Here is an 18,125-nt window from a genome sequence, read left to right on the forward strand (position 1 = left end):
GCACTGCCCCCTTCCGTGCCGGGGATCTCGGCCCCGCTGTCAGCGCCGCGCTCGGCACCATCAGCTGCGGTGCCGCGCGGGTATCCTCCTCCGGTGCCTGCAGGCTCCGTGCCTGGCGCCCCTGCACCGTTGGTGCCGCGGGGGCCGGTGCTGCCTGTGGCGGTGCCGCAGGGTCTGGCGCTTGCCTCGCTGATGCTCTAGGCGCCGCGTGTGCCGGCTGTTGTATAACCGGAGGCTCAGCCTCTGCCATGTGTGCTGCCGCGCTGCCGCATGCCTGAGTATGCGGCTGGGGGCTGTGTGCGCCGCTCGTCCTGCTCGCTGCAAACGCCGGCAAGGATTGAGCCAGGGAGAGTTTCCTCCGTTTCTGCACTGAGGGGGTCAGAGAAAAACTGCCCTCCTCTTATGCAACCCAGAGGGCCCTTCTGGGTGAGGCTTCTCCGGCAAGTCCGGCTGGAGAGCCTTATCAACAAGAGCATTTTACGCCTTATCGCTCTGTCCTTCCTGGCCCTGGCTGTGAGCTTAGCACAGTGAGAACACTTCTGGGTAGCCTGTGATTCCCCCAGGCATCGGATGCATTCGCTATGCCCCACGGAGGCCGGCATAGCTTCACGGCATGACTCACGCTTTTTAAAACCTGAAGAGGCTATTGCGGTGAGTCCTTTACTGTTAATAGGGTACTTAGCACTTAATCCGTGCCTTTCCACCCCAAAGAGTGATCACCAGCCTGCGGGGCAGCGGGCGGCCTAAATGGCCTTCACGTCCGCTCTTCTCTTCTCCGCTCCTCTCTTTTTTCTTATTTTTTTTTTGCTGATATTCTCTTTGTCTTTGCTTTCTCTCTCTTTTTTTTTTTTTAATAACCAAAAACAACAAATGACACGTAGAAAAAAAACACTATTTAATCTGACTCTGGCCTTAGCCTGAGCAGATTCTGTCTGCAGCCGATGGCGGTTGAGAAGGAACTGGCGGGGACTGAATCACGCACGCAGCCGGGGGGTGTACAGGGGGGCGGCGCGTGCCGGCGCATGCGCGATCCAGGAGAAACTGCTGAAAGATTTCCGACCTGCGGTGCCGGGCGAGCCCGACACCTATTGTGGAGCACCCACGGGGACCACTCAAAGAAGAAACAGATGGTTAGCCTGACATGCCCCTCCCTGGCCCATAATACTACAGTACTTGAAAGGGTGCAGCTCAGCATTTTCACATCTCTCCAGTGCTGTCCATCCCTGGTGTGTCTTTTACACTGGAGCATCTTGAGCTAAGTCAAGCAGCTGTTCCTCAAAGTAGAGAAGCTGATCCACTTCAAAACAGTCGCTTGCTCTAGAAACCACTTTCTCCAGACATTCCCGGATCTCATCCTCACTTGCATTCTGCTGTCTTGCTGTCTTGAGATAGCTGTAAACCTTTTCAAATACGTCTGCTCCCAACTTCTGAACTGCTGATCTACAGAAAAATTTTACAGAGGTTACTTACAAATCAATCCATTTCACATATTAAAACATGTAGCATGAGACCCTGATCTGGTAAAGTTACCGAAATTCCCAAACAAATTGGAGTTCTGCTTAAGATCAATGAGGAACTACGTTTGCCCGGAACAAAGCTCACTATGGAATTTCCCTATTGGCATTTTTAATATGGAAGAGAGTCATAAAATGAAACCCTGGCACTACTAAAATCAATGGTGCTTTTTCCACAGTCATCGGTGAAGTCAGGTTTTCACTCTTAAGATCCAATTTGATCAACCACTTTAAAAAACATTCTACAGTGATTCCAGTTCATAGATGCATATTTACAATCTCTGGATTTTATAAAAATACACTAAACAATGTTCCAGTGGCATATTGCAAACATTAACTATCCATAAATCATCCCTTAATCACTTACCAAAACGCTGTTGTACCAGATGCAATGAGAGCAGAAGAGACATTAGTCTTCTGCTAAAATAACAGTCTCTTTTGAATCAGAGGGTCTGTCTGTACTTCACTGATACACTCACAGGCTTGTTACACTTGCCCCCAACTTTGAAGGGGGCATAGTAATCAGGGTGATGGGAGACTGCTAATGAAGTGCTGCAGTGAACATGCAGCGCTTCATTAGGCTAATTCTCCCCCGCAGCAACTTCAAAGTGTCAAACTTTGAAGGGCCTTTTACTCCCCAAAAACTTGGGGAGCAAAAGGCACTTCGGAGTAGCGCGAGCACTTCTAAGGCTGCGTCTACACGTGCACGCTACTTCGAAGTAGCGGCACCAACTTCGAAATAGCGCCCGTCACGGCTACACGCGTCGGGCGCTATTTCGAAGTTAACTTCGACGTTAGGCAGCGAGATGTCGAAGTCGCTAACCTCATGAGGAGATAGGAATAGCGCCCTACTTCGACGTTGAACGTCGAAGTAGGGCACGTGTAGACGATCCGCGTCCCACAACGTCGAAATTGCTGGGTCCTCCATGGCGGCCATCAGCTGAGGGGTTGAGAGACGCTCTCTCTCCAGCCCCTGCGGGGCTCTATGGTCACCGTGGGCAGCAGCCCTTAGCCCAGGGCTTCTGGCTGCTTCTGCGGCAGCTGGGGATCTATGCTGCAGGCACAGGGTCTGCAACAAGTTGTCAGCTCTGTGTATCTTGTGTTGTTTAGTGCAACTGTGTCTGGGAGGGGCCCTTTAAGGGAGCGGCTGGCTGTTGAGTCCGCCCTGTGACCCTGTCTGCAGCTGTGCCTGGCACCCTTATTTCGATGTGTGCTACTTTGGCATGTAGACGTTCCCTCGCTGCGCCTATTTCGATGTTGGGCTGAGCAACGTCGAAGTTGAACATCGATGTTGCCGGCCCTGGAGGACGTGTAGACGTTATTCATCGAAATAGACTATTTCGATGTCGCAACATCAAAATAAGCTATTTCGATGTTGGCTGCACGTGTAGACGTAGCCTAAGTGCCCAAGACTACATGTGAGCCGGCACTTCCAAGTTTGACACTTCAAAGTTGCCGCAGGGCAGACTTAGCCTAATGAAGTGCTGTGTATTCACCGCAGCACTTCATTAGTAATCTCCCATCACCCTCATTACCATGCCCCCTCCAAAGCTGGGAGTAAGCGTAGACCCAGCCATAGCTACCTAATACTAATTCACACAAAGATACCTGTTGAAAATTGTAAGACCGCTCACTGAATTAAAAAAACAATGTAATGATACATGTAAAAACCCACAAGTAACAGAGTGCTACAGAGGTCAGGGGCATGCTATTGATACCTTAACAAGATCTTGTACACATTGAACCTCCCTGGTCTGGCACCCTTGGGACCTGACTGGTCCAGACTTCAATAATTTTCCAGGCCAGGGGAGGTCAATGCTGGCCCCACTGTTGCCATCAGCTTCAGGGCTCCTCTCTGGCAAAAGCAGAGGGCCCATCGCTGATGGAGTGGGAACAGCACAGTGCTTGGAGTAGGAAGTAAGGCAGTTGCAGGGCCCTGGAGACGGGAGCCAGGAGCGCAGCCCCATGGCTGCTGGGCTGCATTTCTGGCTAACAGTTATGGGTCTCTGCAGCACCAAGTCACTTTCCCTGAGTGCTCACTGTCCCCACTCCTCCCACTCCTTCTTTGAGCTTTAAGGCCACAAATCAACTATTAGTGCTGCTCTGGAAACTCTGTGATGGAAGGGAAGGAGTTGCTGAGCACAGGGTCTGGCTTTTCCCTGAGAGTGCTCCAGCCCCACAGCATCCTCAGATGCCAGACCACAGATGTTGCCAGATGACAGAAGTCCGGACTATAGAGGTTCAACTGCAGTAAATTTCCTCCTCAGGCTGTCATAAACCCATATGCTAAGGTGCAGGTGTTTGCAGAAGGGATTCTGTTCATTTTACCTTGTGAACAAAACAGCATTCTCCTAAACATGACCAATAAAGGAAGTGGCTTAGCTCTAGATTCTTCAGCTAGCACCAGGTGTATCTATTTATAGATTTCACAGGCTCCAAGCGAAAGGAGCATTTTGATCAGCTAGTCTTATCTCCTGCATGGGACAGGTCATGGAACTTTCCCAAAATAATCCCTTGAGCAGATCTTTCAGAAAAAACAACATCCAGTCTTGGTAAGTGGTTCCAATGGTTAATTATCCTTCCCAGCAAAATGTTATTTCCAGTCGGACTTCATCTAGCTTTAACTTCCTGCCACTGGATCATGTTCTACATTTTCCCATTAGACTGAAGAGCCTACTGTTAAATATTTGTTGTCTATGGAGGTACTTCTACACAGCAATCAAGCCCCACCCCCCTTAACTTACTTTTTATTATGTACATAGCTTGAACTTCTTGGGGTACCATTATGCAACATGTTAATCAGTCTCACAGCTCTTCTCTGAATCCTTCCCAATGTATCAAAATCCTTTTTAAACTATGGACACCAGAACTGGCACAGTATTCCAGCAGCAGGTCCCCCATGCCAGTATAGCTGTAAAATAACCAATCTCTAGTCTTACTTGACAGGACAGCTTATGCATGCAAGTATTGCATTAACTCCTCAGGGCACAGCATCTCACTGGGAACTCATATTTAGCTGATTATCCACCAGGGCCGCCATTTCAGAGTCACTGCATCCCAAGATAGAGTCCCTCCTTTGTAGCATGGCCTGCATTCTTTGTTCCAGGGTGTATACATTAACATTCAGCCTTATTGAAATGCATATTGTTTACCAAGCAGTGTAGGTCATTTTGAATCAGTGACCCACTCTCTTCATTGTTATCTAAACCCCCAATTTTTGTTCCCCTGCAAACTTTATCAGTGATGATTTTATGTTTTCTTTCAAGTTATTAATATAATGCTGAATAGCATAAAGCCAAGAACCACTCCCTGAGGTACCCCTATTAGCTCCTGTTTGATGACTGTTTACAGTTACATTTTGAGACCTGTCAATTAGCCATCCATTTAATGGGTGCCATGTTAATTTTATATCTCTTGCTAGTGTTTTTAATCAAAATGTCAGGCGGTGTCATGTTAATGCCTTGCAGAAGGCTAAGTATATTACATCAATGCTATTATCTTTGTCAAACTTGTTATCTCATCAAAAATATATATAAAGTTAGTTTGACAGGGTCTATTTTCCATAAATCCATGTTGAATGGCATTAATTAGAGTACTCTCCTATGAGTCCTATATCTGCTGCTCCATTATCTTGCCCAGGATTGATGTCAAGCTGGCAGGCTGTGATGGCATGCTCACCCTACAGCACTCCTGAGAAGCCGAGAAAGGGCCAGTTAGTGAGATAGGCCACACATGAAGGGCTTAGGCCAGACAAGCAATGCTTGGCAGAGCTGTGTTGAAAAGTTGCGGCTAGATTAGCATTGAGCCAGGAAGTTGGCAACTAGACCTGTGGTAGGGAGGAAGCCTGCAGCTGTTCTCTGTGCATAAGAGAGAGAAGGAGGGTACCCTGGGAAAGAGAAGAACCTGGGCTCTGAGGAAGGAGCATACTCAGAAAAGAGAAGGAATGAAAAGAAAGCCTGTGGGAGGTGGATAGAAAGCAGCCCAGGAAGAGAACAGCTAACATTAGCTCAAACCCCAACCTCACTGAACTAGAATCCTGAACTGGAACCTGGAGTAGTGGGTGGGACCGGCCCCCCTAGTAGTCACTGATGAGATGGTATGTTGAGGCAGCAGGTCCAGAAGGGGACACCACACAGTAACCTGACCAGAGGACTGAGTCACAAAATGGTAAGCTGCAGCCTTCAGTGTGGGAAAAGGGCCACAGAGTGAGAGAGAGGACAACATGTGGAGCAACTGCAAGGGGAGGTGTTGGTCCTAGAAGAAAGCTGTTCCCTGGAGCAGCCAGGGGGAGATGGGTGAGCACCTGAGACATGAGCCTATAATTAATTACCTGGGATGTCCCATTTACTTGTTTTAAATACTAGCACAAAAAGTTCTCTGAAATGTCCAAGGGGCTCCAAGGCTTACTGAAAGTCAATGATATTGGTCCAGCAAGCACCCTGAAAACTCTCAGATGTATGTTGTGCAGACCTGCTGATCTAAACCTGTTCAGCTTTAGTAGCCACATAGAACTCACTGCAGGATTGGGGCCTAACACAGAATTAAAATAAATTGTGCTGGAAATATTTATACTTTGTTCCTGAAAAATATGCTGAAATATACAGCATAAAATACAGCCTGGATAATTTTAAGAGAGGACCAAATCCCTCATAAGAAGCCCTGGAAACCACCTCTGTAGGTGCAATCAGGTCCTTTTTTGAAAGCCAATAATTGATAGTGTATTATTTCAGCAAAAGTATGTGATTGCATGAGATTGCATCTTAATGAGTGCATAGAGATGGACAAAGTTATATACATTGTGACTGCACATGCTATCATTTCTTTCCTTTTGCGCACCGATGCACAAATGTTCACTGCATATATTTTGTTTGTTTTAATATCAGAGTTGCACGGTTTCCCCTTTAAGAAGCAATCATTTCCTGCACTTCGCCAAAATAGCAGCAGGCCAAATGGGATTCCTTTGCAGAAATTCCAGAAATCTGCTTGTATACTTTTGCCAGCACTTCAGTAATGAACAGATGCTCCTGTTCTGGAGGATTTTCCCTTGAAATTCATTGTGGCAGCCAGGCATCCTCAAATAAGGTTTCTTTATATATCTTCAGGGCTGTATCTGACATGTTAATTTATTTGTCATGTATTAAAATAAACTGGTAGCATTTTCCTTGGGACATTTACTAGCACTTGCAACAGACTTTGCTCTCAAGGGTCCCTCCTCTGGCAGGATGTCACTAGTTTTACTCCCTAAGATATCCCAGTTCTGCACACTCAATGCTTGGTACCTTTTATTATTACAAAGTCTTTACAACAGAGATAAGATATCACCCAGCTAGTAAAAAGTCTAACACACTCCAGAAATGACTCAGAAACCATTTAAAGGTTCTATCAAGAATAATTTTTGGTGTCCTTCAAATTGGGCCTTTATCATATATTGCACCTTGACAATCAGCATCTTCATGGCATCAGAAACATCTAATCTAACCCTTCAATACCAGGCGTAACTTCCCCACTGCCACTACAGGGTTCAGGGTACCATATTTGCTCTCTCATACAAGGAGGAATCACAGAAGCACCATGGTGCTGACACTAGCTTTTTAAGCTGCACCATGGCACATGCACATGGGGCATCAAGCTCTCCTGAAGGCGCAGCTTGTTTCCCTACAGTTATTTTTAAAAGTTCAAAAGTGGGCAAACTTCCCTCTTCTGTACATGAACAGCTGCAGCGTGAAGCCACACTGCTAGCACCCCTGGTGGGGCTGATAAACCTCTTGTGACAGCCTAGCTTGCCAAAGGGACAGCAACAACTCCATAATGTCAGCACTATAATGAAAAGGAGGAGCGGAAAAGGGCAAATCACAGAAGCAGAGAAAACAGCCTTGTGCACAGTATCATGGCACTATTCAGTGCATGTCTACAGGACAATCAACATCAGCTGAACACCCTATTATATTAGCACTGACTACTAATATCCCAGAAGGGCAATGATATTACTCTACTCTTAAATTCCCATTTAATGTGAACTCTTCTGGTTTTCTTGTCAAGCAGCAATGACTGTTAAAATGGGGCTTGCAATGTATCTATTTTTTTCCTGAATGTAACTGGAAGCACTACCTGCCCTCATTAGCATAGAATGATGCACTACAGCACATGCAGCTGGCACAAGTCCTCAGCACTTTTTAAAAGGTCCCTTAGCAGAAGAATCTGTTACTGGTTTGATCTCACACACAATCAGAAATGAAAACCTCCCCCCGACTCCCATCCTGCTATCATCTTGTTCCTTTCGTGTTGTTCACTCCCATTTTTGACCTGCCTTTCAACTCTATGTTGTCTTCCCTGTCTCATTCTGGATACTAGAGATAGGCTAGGAACTGACAGCGGCAGTCTATGGGACACAGCATAGATAGATATGGAGCCACCTACAGGTACAATATCTGACTCATCTCTGTCTCTCAGGGCTAGAAACACTCACTCATCCCTGCCATTAGCACCCATACACAAAGGAATTAAAACCTTGGGCATATGCTAGTGCTCAGATGATGTCTACTGGGGTTTCACTAATTTCGAAGAGTTCAACAGGGTTTCCTTTAAAAATAACTTACATTTCTTAACTCATCTTCTGCAGCAATATTACAACACTTACATCTAGGGATTAATATAAATTAACAAGAAAATATTTTGAACTAATTCCTACTGCCTCAACCTTTTTATTGACTGCTGTCCTCCTCGTAAAGGAACATGTTCAATTCTTTGCCCTTCCGTCTATTTAGATGTGAAATGAAGTGAATGGGCACCTCTGGAGCTAGGGGCTCTGCTAATATATGTGACCTGTGGACTCTATCTTTTCTGTTTACGTTGACAGAGCATGCAAATTAGCATCTACAAAAGCTAATCTGTATGAAATTCATACCCATGGGATTAGGCAACAAATGTTGAAAGGCTGACAACAAAGGCATGTGTCAAAAAAATTAACATCTGCTGCCTTGAGAGAAATCATTGGGGGCCATTTGTACTTGAGATCCTAGGAAAAGACAACTATCATAATACATTTCCTAGGAGCATAATGGGGAAGTGCAGTAATCTAGGCCAGAATATGTCAAATAGATTTTATTATCCAGTTTCAGAAATCATTTCCATCTGACACTGGAATGAAGATCACTGGCAATTGATAGCAATAGTATCCTCAGTATAGCTCTGTATCAAAGTATGCAAGGGCTAATATTTGCATCCAGGTGCCATTAAGCACACTACATTTCTGCAGGGAGTTACCACAATAGTGCATTCAAATAAGCACTTGAGTGTCTAAAGGTTAAATGCACAATTTGTGCATGCATGTGGTGATCACACTCACAAAGATGCAGTGCTATAAGCGCACACATACATTTTGGACACTGCTATATGTTTATCTTCTGATAATCTGGCATCCAGTGTCACTGGATTATTTATTATTTCATTCATCTGAAAACCCCATAATTCTCCCAATAACGGTGTCATCACTTTGTTTTTTAGACAAGCATTATTATTTGTATTACTATAATACATAGGAAACCTAGTCATGTGCTAGACTCCATACAAATTCAAAACAACAGCCACTCCCTGCCCGAAGAGCTACAACAGTATTAACAGAGTACTATTGATAAGGTCTTCTACTACTAGGCCTTTGTTACTTTAACAAAATATATGGGTTCAGCTCTTCACAAACCATAAATTTGTGTTGCTCCAGGGAAGTCAATGGAGTTATGTCAATTTACAACAGCTGCGAATCTGGCCCATTGTTATAGTTACTACAGGTTAAATCTCTCAAATCTGGCACCCTTGGGACCTGACTGGCACCGGACAAGAGAATTTGCCAGTTTACAGGAGGTCAGTATTGTCTAGCAGCATTACCAAAACTTCCACTGTTTACTGGGCTCTTAGAAGACATTTAGGGACAAATTACAGCTAAATAACAGCACAGAACACTGAGAGCCAGGACTGGGGACTGTAAACAAATGTATGGGACCACAAGAAACATGGCCACACCCATGATAAGTGGTCGTCCAGCTAACTAAAATTGAGCTGGATTATGGATGTTGCTGGACGAGAGAGTGCCGAATTAGAGAGGTTCAGCCTATACTATATTTCTCAAATAACATCTATGTCACATTTGTGAAAATGAAAATACAACATAGAATTTATGATGTGAGATCTTTATTTTTTTTAATGTGCCAGTTTACTTTCTTACTAATTCACCTTATGATAGTTTGCCGTGGATCGCTCTGCCATTCATGTGATTCACCAATATTCTCCAGTGTATTAATGGTGTGCGCACAGCAATTTGTAATGTTTAGAAACCTTCTCCCTGGCTAATCTGGAAGTTGTCATTAGTGAGCGACTCTGCTCTGTGCCTTGGCTACAGAAGAAGATGGCGTTACTACCCATCCATTAACATTTTCCTGCTGGTCTGAAGACCAATTACGATATATCCACCACTATGCATCACTGACAAAAGCCGCAAAGTAAGATTAATGCTAAGATGCATCAGTCCTCAGTGGGTGTTATCAGCTGGGCTAATATTGCTCAACAGCTTGTCAGTGGGTGAGGCAACTATGGCAGAAATTTGCAGCTAAGCATTTTTTAAGCTTTTTGCTTCCAAATTTCATTTAGCATCACAGCAACCTCTGACCCCTGTTCTCCTTTCATTCTCCAAGAGCATGAGCAGCAGTTTTGCTTCTAAAAACACAGAAGTTTTCACTAATCCCTTTAAGAACATGTACTTTAGGTTACTAGCGAAGACCCTGCTCCCTAATATTTGTACAAGAGATCAGACAAATGAAATGGAAAAGAAAGTGCTCATATATTTAGTTAACCTCAAAAATAATATTTCATCTACACTGTATCAGAGAGCATACAGCACTGTTCCTGAGTAAGCTGTAGGAAATTTAGTTACTGCAAAATGCAAACTGTATTCACTTCAAATTCTGTGTAAGCATTGAACAGCGTTCCGGTTACAGAAGATAAAAGCACTCGGCAGATGCTTATTTCCGTAGATGAAATGTTAGAAAGCAGCTTGAGATCATATATTAAAATGTATCAATAAACATTTTAAAACATCGGCCAGGTTAAGCCTTATAGATTTGGAGATGTTTAAAAGCGAACCGTCAAAACCATGGGAGCCAATACTAAGCACGTCATCCCATGGAGTGTTCCTAATGGCCCCACTCCTTCACCTGCACTAGTATACATGTGGTGTTTGGCACCAAAGGACCAATAAGTCTCTGGTGATACTGAGGCCCATCCACTGTTGGGGAAGTTAGATTTCCTGTGGCATGGGACAAGGGAATTTCTCCAGTACCGACAGCCTCTCCAGTCTGAGCTGTAAAACAGGCTCTAAACACAAACAGAAAAGGGCAACTATCGTTAAAGAAAAAGTCTGTCTCACGAGATGCACAAAACTTAAAGCCTGGGGATTTGAGTATTACAAAGAAAACTGTCCTATAGCTAACAATAAAGAGGAATCATGATGGGAGTGAAAACTGCCTCAAACTATACGTACTGCAAAAGTATGTCAAAGGGCAATACTCCACCATCTTATACCATACATAAAAAGCTATACTGAAGGCTATGTAAAATACAATTTACAAAAGTCTAAGGCTACATCTATACTACAGAGATTTTTCGAAAGAAGCTCTTCTGGAAGTTCTCTTCTGAAAGAACCTCTTTTGAAAGAGTGCGTCCACACACAAAAAAGCGGATCAAACCAGTGATCTGCTCCTTTGAAAGAGGGAGTCCACACAGCCAGATATCTTTTGAAAGAACAGGCCAGGGATCGAACATGAAGACTGTTCTTTTGAAAGAAGAGCCCTGCGGCGTGTTTACACATTTTCTTTCTAAAGAAGCTTTCGCAAGGGGGCGTGCTTCCTGAAACAGGAAAGGAAGAGCGATTTCAAAAGAAGCACCACATTCTTTCGATTTACTTTCAAAACAATGCTTTTTGTGTGTAGATGCTCTGTGGGCTCTTCCGAAAGAGCCCCCTTCTTTCGAAAGAACTTGCTAGTGTAGACGCAGCCTAAGAGAGAAGCTGAAACAATGTGGACACCAGAGCTCTCTGTCTCAGGCCAGGGGCAATAATAAGAAATTCCAGTGGCAGCTGTCCTGCCCTACCCCAGAGTTTATACCGTTCAAATGAGACAAGAGACTAGTCTGGATACACATGTAGACCACATGAGCACTACTAACAATAAAATCTGCAATCTCAGTACATGGGATGCTTGCATGCATAGAGTAGACAAGCACTTGGACAAGGACAAGCACTTGGGGACAAAAGGTTGTGTAGGATTACAAAAAACCCAGAATCTTAACTGTGGAAGATTAGCATCTACCTTCAGCTTCAAAGCCCAGTGGATTTCAACTTTTATCATTACTGTTGGGTGAAAATTTCTTCACGTGAAGATGCAACAGTAATTTTCATAACACATCTTTAATAAATTCATAATTACTGAATTATCGCACCAGAACTTGGTAACGCACAATTCTCTGATGCTCTGATTGAATGACCCATGCAGTCTAAAGCACATTTGGAACAAATTTTCTGAGGGTTTGAGGAGGAACATGTTATATAAGTCTTTAGATAGACAGCTGGAGAAAAATATCAATATGATTCTCCAGTGGATTTCATTAACAGACTAAAATGAATTTGTAGAACAGTAATTGAAGCTGACACCTGCTCTTGAAGGGAGTGTGAATTGACAGCTTGCTGTGCTACTGTACCTACTATTGGCTGAATCCTGAATTCTGAGATTATAAAACATTCCTTGAGAAGACACAATAAATCTTGATTTTCTGCTGTATGCTCCATATCCATTGCTGAGGACAAAAATCATTTAACTTTCTCTGACATTGGAATTAGACCATGTGCTGGAATACAGATCACATATCAATGATATTGTCTTAATGTCTCTTCATAGCACAGAGGGGTGATTTAACGATTTGTTGTCACCTTAGCACTTCGCCTTCTGAAAGGTATTAGTAGAAGCTCTAAGATGGACAGTACAGTGCATTTTTGCTGCTACATGCTTCCAAGGTCAGTTTTGGTAACACTTATAAGACCTAGCACCATAGTCCCTTCATTCAGACATAAGCAAACCCATAGAAGAAAGAGAGAGAGAGAGAGAGAGAGAGAGAGATCATGTGCTCATGTATGATTGTGGTAGAATTGCTTCAGGGTGAGATTTAATAATGATAGATGATAATAAGTTTGTGTTGATGGGCTAATGGCTCAGTGATGCACTTCTCTAGCCCCCAAACGTGTTTTATACATCTGACAAAAAATCTTTGTCTGAATATTAATGACTGATATTAACAAAGTAAGCTATTTTGAAAAAAAAACAGGAAAGAAAATAGTCAATAATTGATTAACATAATGAAGTCTATTCCAATGCTTAGCTTTAGAAGTGCTGAAAGCAATTATCTGTTCTAGTGCTGAAGAAAGCACCAGTAGGACAATTATACTATACCATACACAACAGATAGCACAGATGTAGCATAAAAGACAATGGAACTCCTGTTAGACTAGTCTCAGAGAGGTGGCCTGGTTAGATTGTATCTAAACAAAACAAAAAAGCAGTCCTGTAGCACTTTAAAGTCTAACAATATAATGTATTAGGTGATGAGCTTTTGTGGGACAGACCCACTTCTTCAGATCTGGAAAAACCTGACAAATGGCAACTGAGATGAAGAGAATTTAACAGAAGGATATTAAAAAATGAAATAAAAACTGATGAACCAGCTAGATAGGACAGAAGGAGCGGGGGAAGGGGAAAGAAAAATAGTCTCTGCAAGCATCTATTAAGTTAAGTGGGCTGCCTGGGATCACTACGAATATGAAAGGTGTTAGTTTGAAGCACCTGCCTCTATACAGCCAGTCTGTGTCTGTGTTTTGAAAGCAGCACTTTTGAAGCGCAACTGGCTGCCATTATACCAATAAGGCACTGAATATGCATGTCAGCCCCATTAAAATGCCCCTTCCAAAAGGGAGGGACAAGTGTACACACAGCCATTGTTGGAAGTGCAGGGATATGATCCCCTGATTGTGTAACTGACATGGTTAGGTGTGTGATATATGTCATCATGTGTGAGCAATCCCCCTCTGTTATGTATATTGGACAAACTGGACAGTCACTTTACCATAAAATGAATGGACAGAAATCAGACATCAGGAATCTGAACACACATAACCTACCAGTGAACACTTCAGTCTATTCGGTCACAGCATTCAAAACTTAGCATAATGGAGTCTAGTTGCGCTTCAAAAGTGCTGCTTTGTCTGAATATTATTTTGGGAATAAGGGAATTTCAAACTCTGGGGTTTATTTCAAAGTGCCCACATCTGTAGAGCCAGTCTGCATTTCAAAAGCAGCACTTTTGAAGAGCAACTGACCCCCATTATGCTAATGAGACGCTGAATATGCATGCAGCACCTCATTAACCTGTTCCAAAGTGCCTCATCAACATGCCCCTTCTGAAAGAGAGGGGCATCTGAAGACATGGCCAATGTGATATATATCAGAGAGGTAGCTGTGTTAGTCTGTATCCACAAAAACAACGCAAAGTCCTGTGGCAGCTTACAGACTAACATTTGTTGGAGCCTAAGCTTTCATGGGCAAAGACTCACTTCATTAGATGCATGACAAAGTGGGTCTTTGCCCAGAAAAGCTTAGGGTCCAATAAATCTGTTAGTCTATAAAGTGCCACAGGACATATGCTGTGCTCAGAAGCAGGTGAAATTTCTGTACAGATCCCTTACCAAACACTAAAAGTAACTGATTTCTTTTTAATTTAAATTCACATGTAAGCATGAAAAATTAGAATTTGAATATCAGAAAAAAGAAAAGATGAACAGACTTATCCATTTAACTAACAAGATAGTACCATAAACAAACTTACCCATTTAACTAACAAGACAGTACCATAAATCAAGACAATCACTTGTATAATGAAAAAGTCATCTTTTGGTGTCTTTCACTGTAAGTTAATACAGGATGCATAAAGACCTATTTTTAGTCACAAAAGAGCCAACTCTGCCTAAGATGTAAACACCTGAAGTTATGTCAAAACAGGGATTAATGGAGTCAGACAATAAAAAGTTGGAGTTAGCTTATCATCAGTAGTAGTAAGAATATTGCCGGCCAGAAAGCAGTGGGCTCAGAAACATTCCCACTAGACACTGTGGAACAATAGGAAAAATGAAAAAATGGTATATAAATGAAAGAATTATGTTAACTAGATCAATAATGATAACAGCTGACATTCTTCCTGAACTTGATCTCACTAACTAAATGTTTTTCATTAATAATTTAGCAAAGATTTTTTTTAAATATATTGTCTATAAAAAGCAAAACACAGTATTTAGTTTAATTTGTGTCAGGTAGTATGTTGGCAAAAATATAATTTAAAACCCTCTCTGAACTATGAGTTCAAATAATTGCCCTTGTGTTCACATGTAATAGCATTTATAGCTGAGAAACGCCTCACTATTCAATATTTCCACTTTCAACACTCTATGCACCAAAATCAATATAGTAATAAAAAAAGCCCTCAGTGTTTAGTGTCAAGCATCTCCTCTTGGTAAAAACCAGCAAACATGTATGCTGAGTGAATTATCTCACTTCCAGCAAATGCCCTCTTCTTTTAATATACTCTTTGTCCATAGTAACAGAGAGATAGCTGTGCTAGTCTATACACTATCGAAACAAAAAAGCAGTCCAGCAGCACTTTTGTCAGTCTTCAAAGTGCTACTTTGTCCATATCTATTCAATGTTATCATTTGTCAATAGAGAACAATTCACAGGCTGAAGACCAGCTCCCCAATCTTGCATTCAAATGACAATTGGAGAAGATGGGCTGTGCACTATGAAGGGAACAGACAGGCAGTGCAGTTTCCCTCCATCTTCAAAGCAGCAGTACAGTCACTCTGCAGAAGTTACTGCAAAATCAGGACTGCACTGGTCCTTTTGGCTATACAGGTTTCTGCAGGTGCCTATGCACATACACTAGCCCCTTCCCAAACACCTTTCATGAAAGTGCCCACACCTTCTGCAAAGGAGACCACCACCACGACCACGCAGTGAGGAGCTAAACCAGTTCTCCTATATATGGGGTCCTCTTTATCTTGCATGAGTCAGGGGAGGGCCAGATTTACAGCTTAGTGACTTACATGTGCTGCACTATGTGCAACAAATATAGCACAGTATGACAACTAAAATATATTGCACTAAATGTAGGAGAACAAGAAACACTGGTTTTTCCTTTCAGATAACATGGTAGCATTAAACAAAGTATTGAGTATATCTCTGAAAGATAAAAGTGATGAAGCAAATAGTAGAGCTAAATTATTTTTGTGCACTTCTGTGAATCTTGCAGGGTTAAAATATTGGATTTACTAAGCATTGCAATGATATGTTAAATAATACCATGTTGAAATAGACTATCATTAATGTGTAAAAACATCCTCAGATTTTCCAAAATATTGACAAAAATCAACTCTGTTATTACGCTTGAAATCTGAATAGCTCAATTTGCATATTATTGCACATGCACAGCATAAGTAAAACAAGGACAAAGTCATGCTTTTAAGAGAAAATAAGATACAACAGCTACATAATTGCCTTAATGCAGTGTATGATATGGGGTACTTGATATATCTTTAAAATGAGCCTAAGACTTTATTCTATGCCCATTAGTAGAATGCAGCTATCAAAGTGTTACCTTGTGTATTTAAAGAAGCTATCTTGCGTATTTAAAGAAGGTTCAATCTCACCTTCCTCTACAAACAATAAATGTCACAATAAGCAATTTGCACAGCAAGACATAGTAAAATATACCATGGATCTACAGCTTAGATCAATCAAGAATCGAAAGGATCTGATCAAGGTTTCTTTATATGTACACATGCATTCATTAAAGCTTATTGCTTTCTCTTAGGGGTTTGAATGTGTTTCCTGGTAAAGTCCCAGGACTCACTGAGCTTATTTCATTTCCCCAAGAAAATATATCCAGGCTCAATAGCACTTTGTTGCACTGTAGTTAGTAGGAGCTCTACATCTTCTGCTCCTTTGCCTTCTCTGAATGCCATCTTCGCATATTTCAAATCTACTCATTATGGCAAACATGCTGGAAGTGATTGCCCTGTAAAGTAACATTCTCTATTTATCCACAAGCACAGCTCAGAAAGGAGGGTCGAAGTAAACATTCCTGCGCTGTCCTGAGGAAAATCTACAGATACAACAATGACTTGCAAGAACAGTCCTTACAAGTGAAAGATCAAGTTTTACCTCTGGGCACATTTACTGGCTGACTCAGCAAGGCACTCAAGCACATATATAGCTTTAAGTCTGACTCAAGACAAGGAGACTACTCCTGTACATTATATTATGCATATACTTAAATCCTTTGCTGAACAGGGTCTTTATTCTTTAGCACTTCTCCTGAGAAAGCAAACGAAGGTGCCACTTAGTTCCCACAGTGCTAGCACCCTTTGTCCTGAGAACTAATAAAAGGACAACCAAGTCACTTAGGCTGCACAGCTGAGGGATAAGTAAAAGTTGTCAAATTTCATGCCATAAATAAGCAACCACGACTTTAAAAATGCACCAAATCCAAACTAATCCCATTTCAAAACGAGACGGTAAACAAGCAACTCTCTAAAAAAAACAGTCTCTGTGATGGGTGCATCTTGTGGCCTCACTGCATCCCCCTGAAGTCTATCCTGTTCCCTTTTGTGTCCCTTAACTCCCTTGTACTAGCCCTTGCCCTTCACCCTACTTGCCTCCCAACACCGCTGTGGCTTCCTGTGCCCTTGTGCCTCCCATATCCCCAGTACCTCCCCTCAACCGTCACCCTCTTTGGGCCTCTCCTTGACCCCCTCATGATTGCTTCCTGGTCCTTATTACCTCCCTCACCTTCCACCTCTCTCCTTTCCCTTTTGGACCACTCTAGCCGTTAACCCCATGTACTTCCCCAAACCCTCCCCGTCCCATGGGTGGCCACGGAGAGGCTCCACTGCAGTGCATGCAGAGACAGGTCAGGCATGCAGGAAGGAGCTAGTCTACACTGGAACTTCCAAGTTTAAAGTCCATGTGTGCAGTTGTGCATGCTGCTGCTGCTGGGAACATCCACAGCACATGGAAGGACTCTTCTTTCCTCCTCCTGCCCCCAGTGCAGCAGCTGGACTCAGGGCACTTCTTCCCACCCTTTATCATTTAAGTTGTCTTTTTTTTTTTTTTTACCAAGGACAGAACCCCTCCTCCTGTTCCCACTCACTGTCCCCCAGTGCTGTTTTGTTGGGGATGGGAGATGGGGAAGTTATGCCTGGAGTCCCAGACTTGGGAGCTGAATGAAGAAACTGGAAGTTTGAAGTCCCTTAACAGTCATGTGCCCACAGCTTATACACTCATTCAGGTGGCAGGGGAGGAGAGGCAATGCACAACCACAGGCTTGTTGGACTGCAGCCAGATCACCCAAGTCAAGTTTTGATTCTGACTGGCTGGCCTTGGACATGGATAGACTCCACGAGCCAATCAAAAACATGAACTTACAAGCAACAGTAAAAGTCTCAAATGACAAAAACTATTAGGTAAC

The 18,125-nt window shown here is 42.8% G+C and overlaps 1 protein-coding gene across 2 annotated transcripts in view; it reads right to left on the reverse strand.

Annotated features, from left to right (window-relative positions):
- Positions 1-1,142: 1,142 nt before the first annotated feature.
- NEK11 (NIMA related kinase 11) overlaps positions 1,143-18,125 on the reverse strand; it is a 186,205-nt gene continuing 169,222 nt past the window's right edge. For both annotated transcript variants that reach the window (XM_074986116.1, XM_074986115.1), the window contains exon 16: positions 1,143-1,440. In XM_074986116.1, coding sequence (XP_074842217.1) covers positions 1,236-1,440 — 205 coding nt within the window. In that variant the 3' untranslated portion in view covers positions 1,143-1,235. The remainder of the gene's footprint in view (positions 1,441-18,125) is intronic.

Source organism: Carettochelys insculpta, chromosome 2 (assembly GCF_033958435.1).
Source record: "Carettochelys insculpta isolate YL-2023 chromosome 2, ASM3395843v1, whole genome shotgun sequence".
Lineage (NCBI taxonomy): Eukaryota > Metazoa > Chordata > Testudines > Carettochelyidae > Carettochelys > Carettochelys insculpta.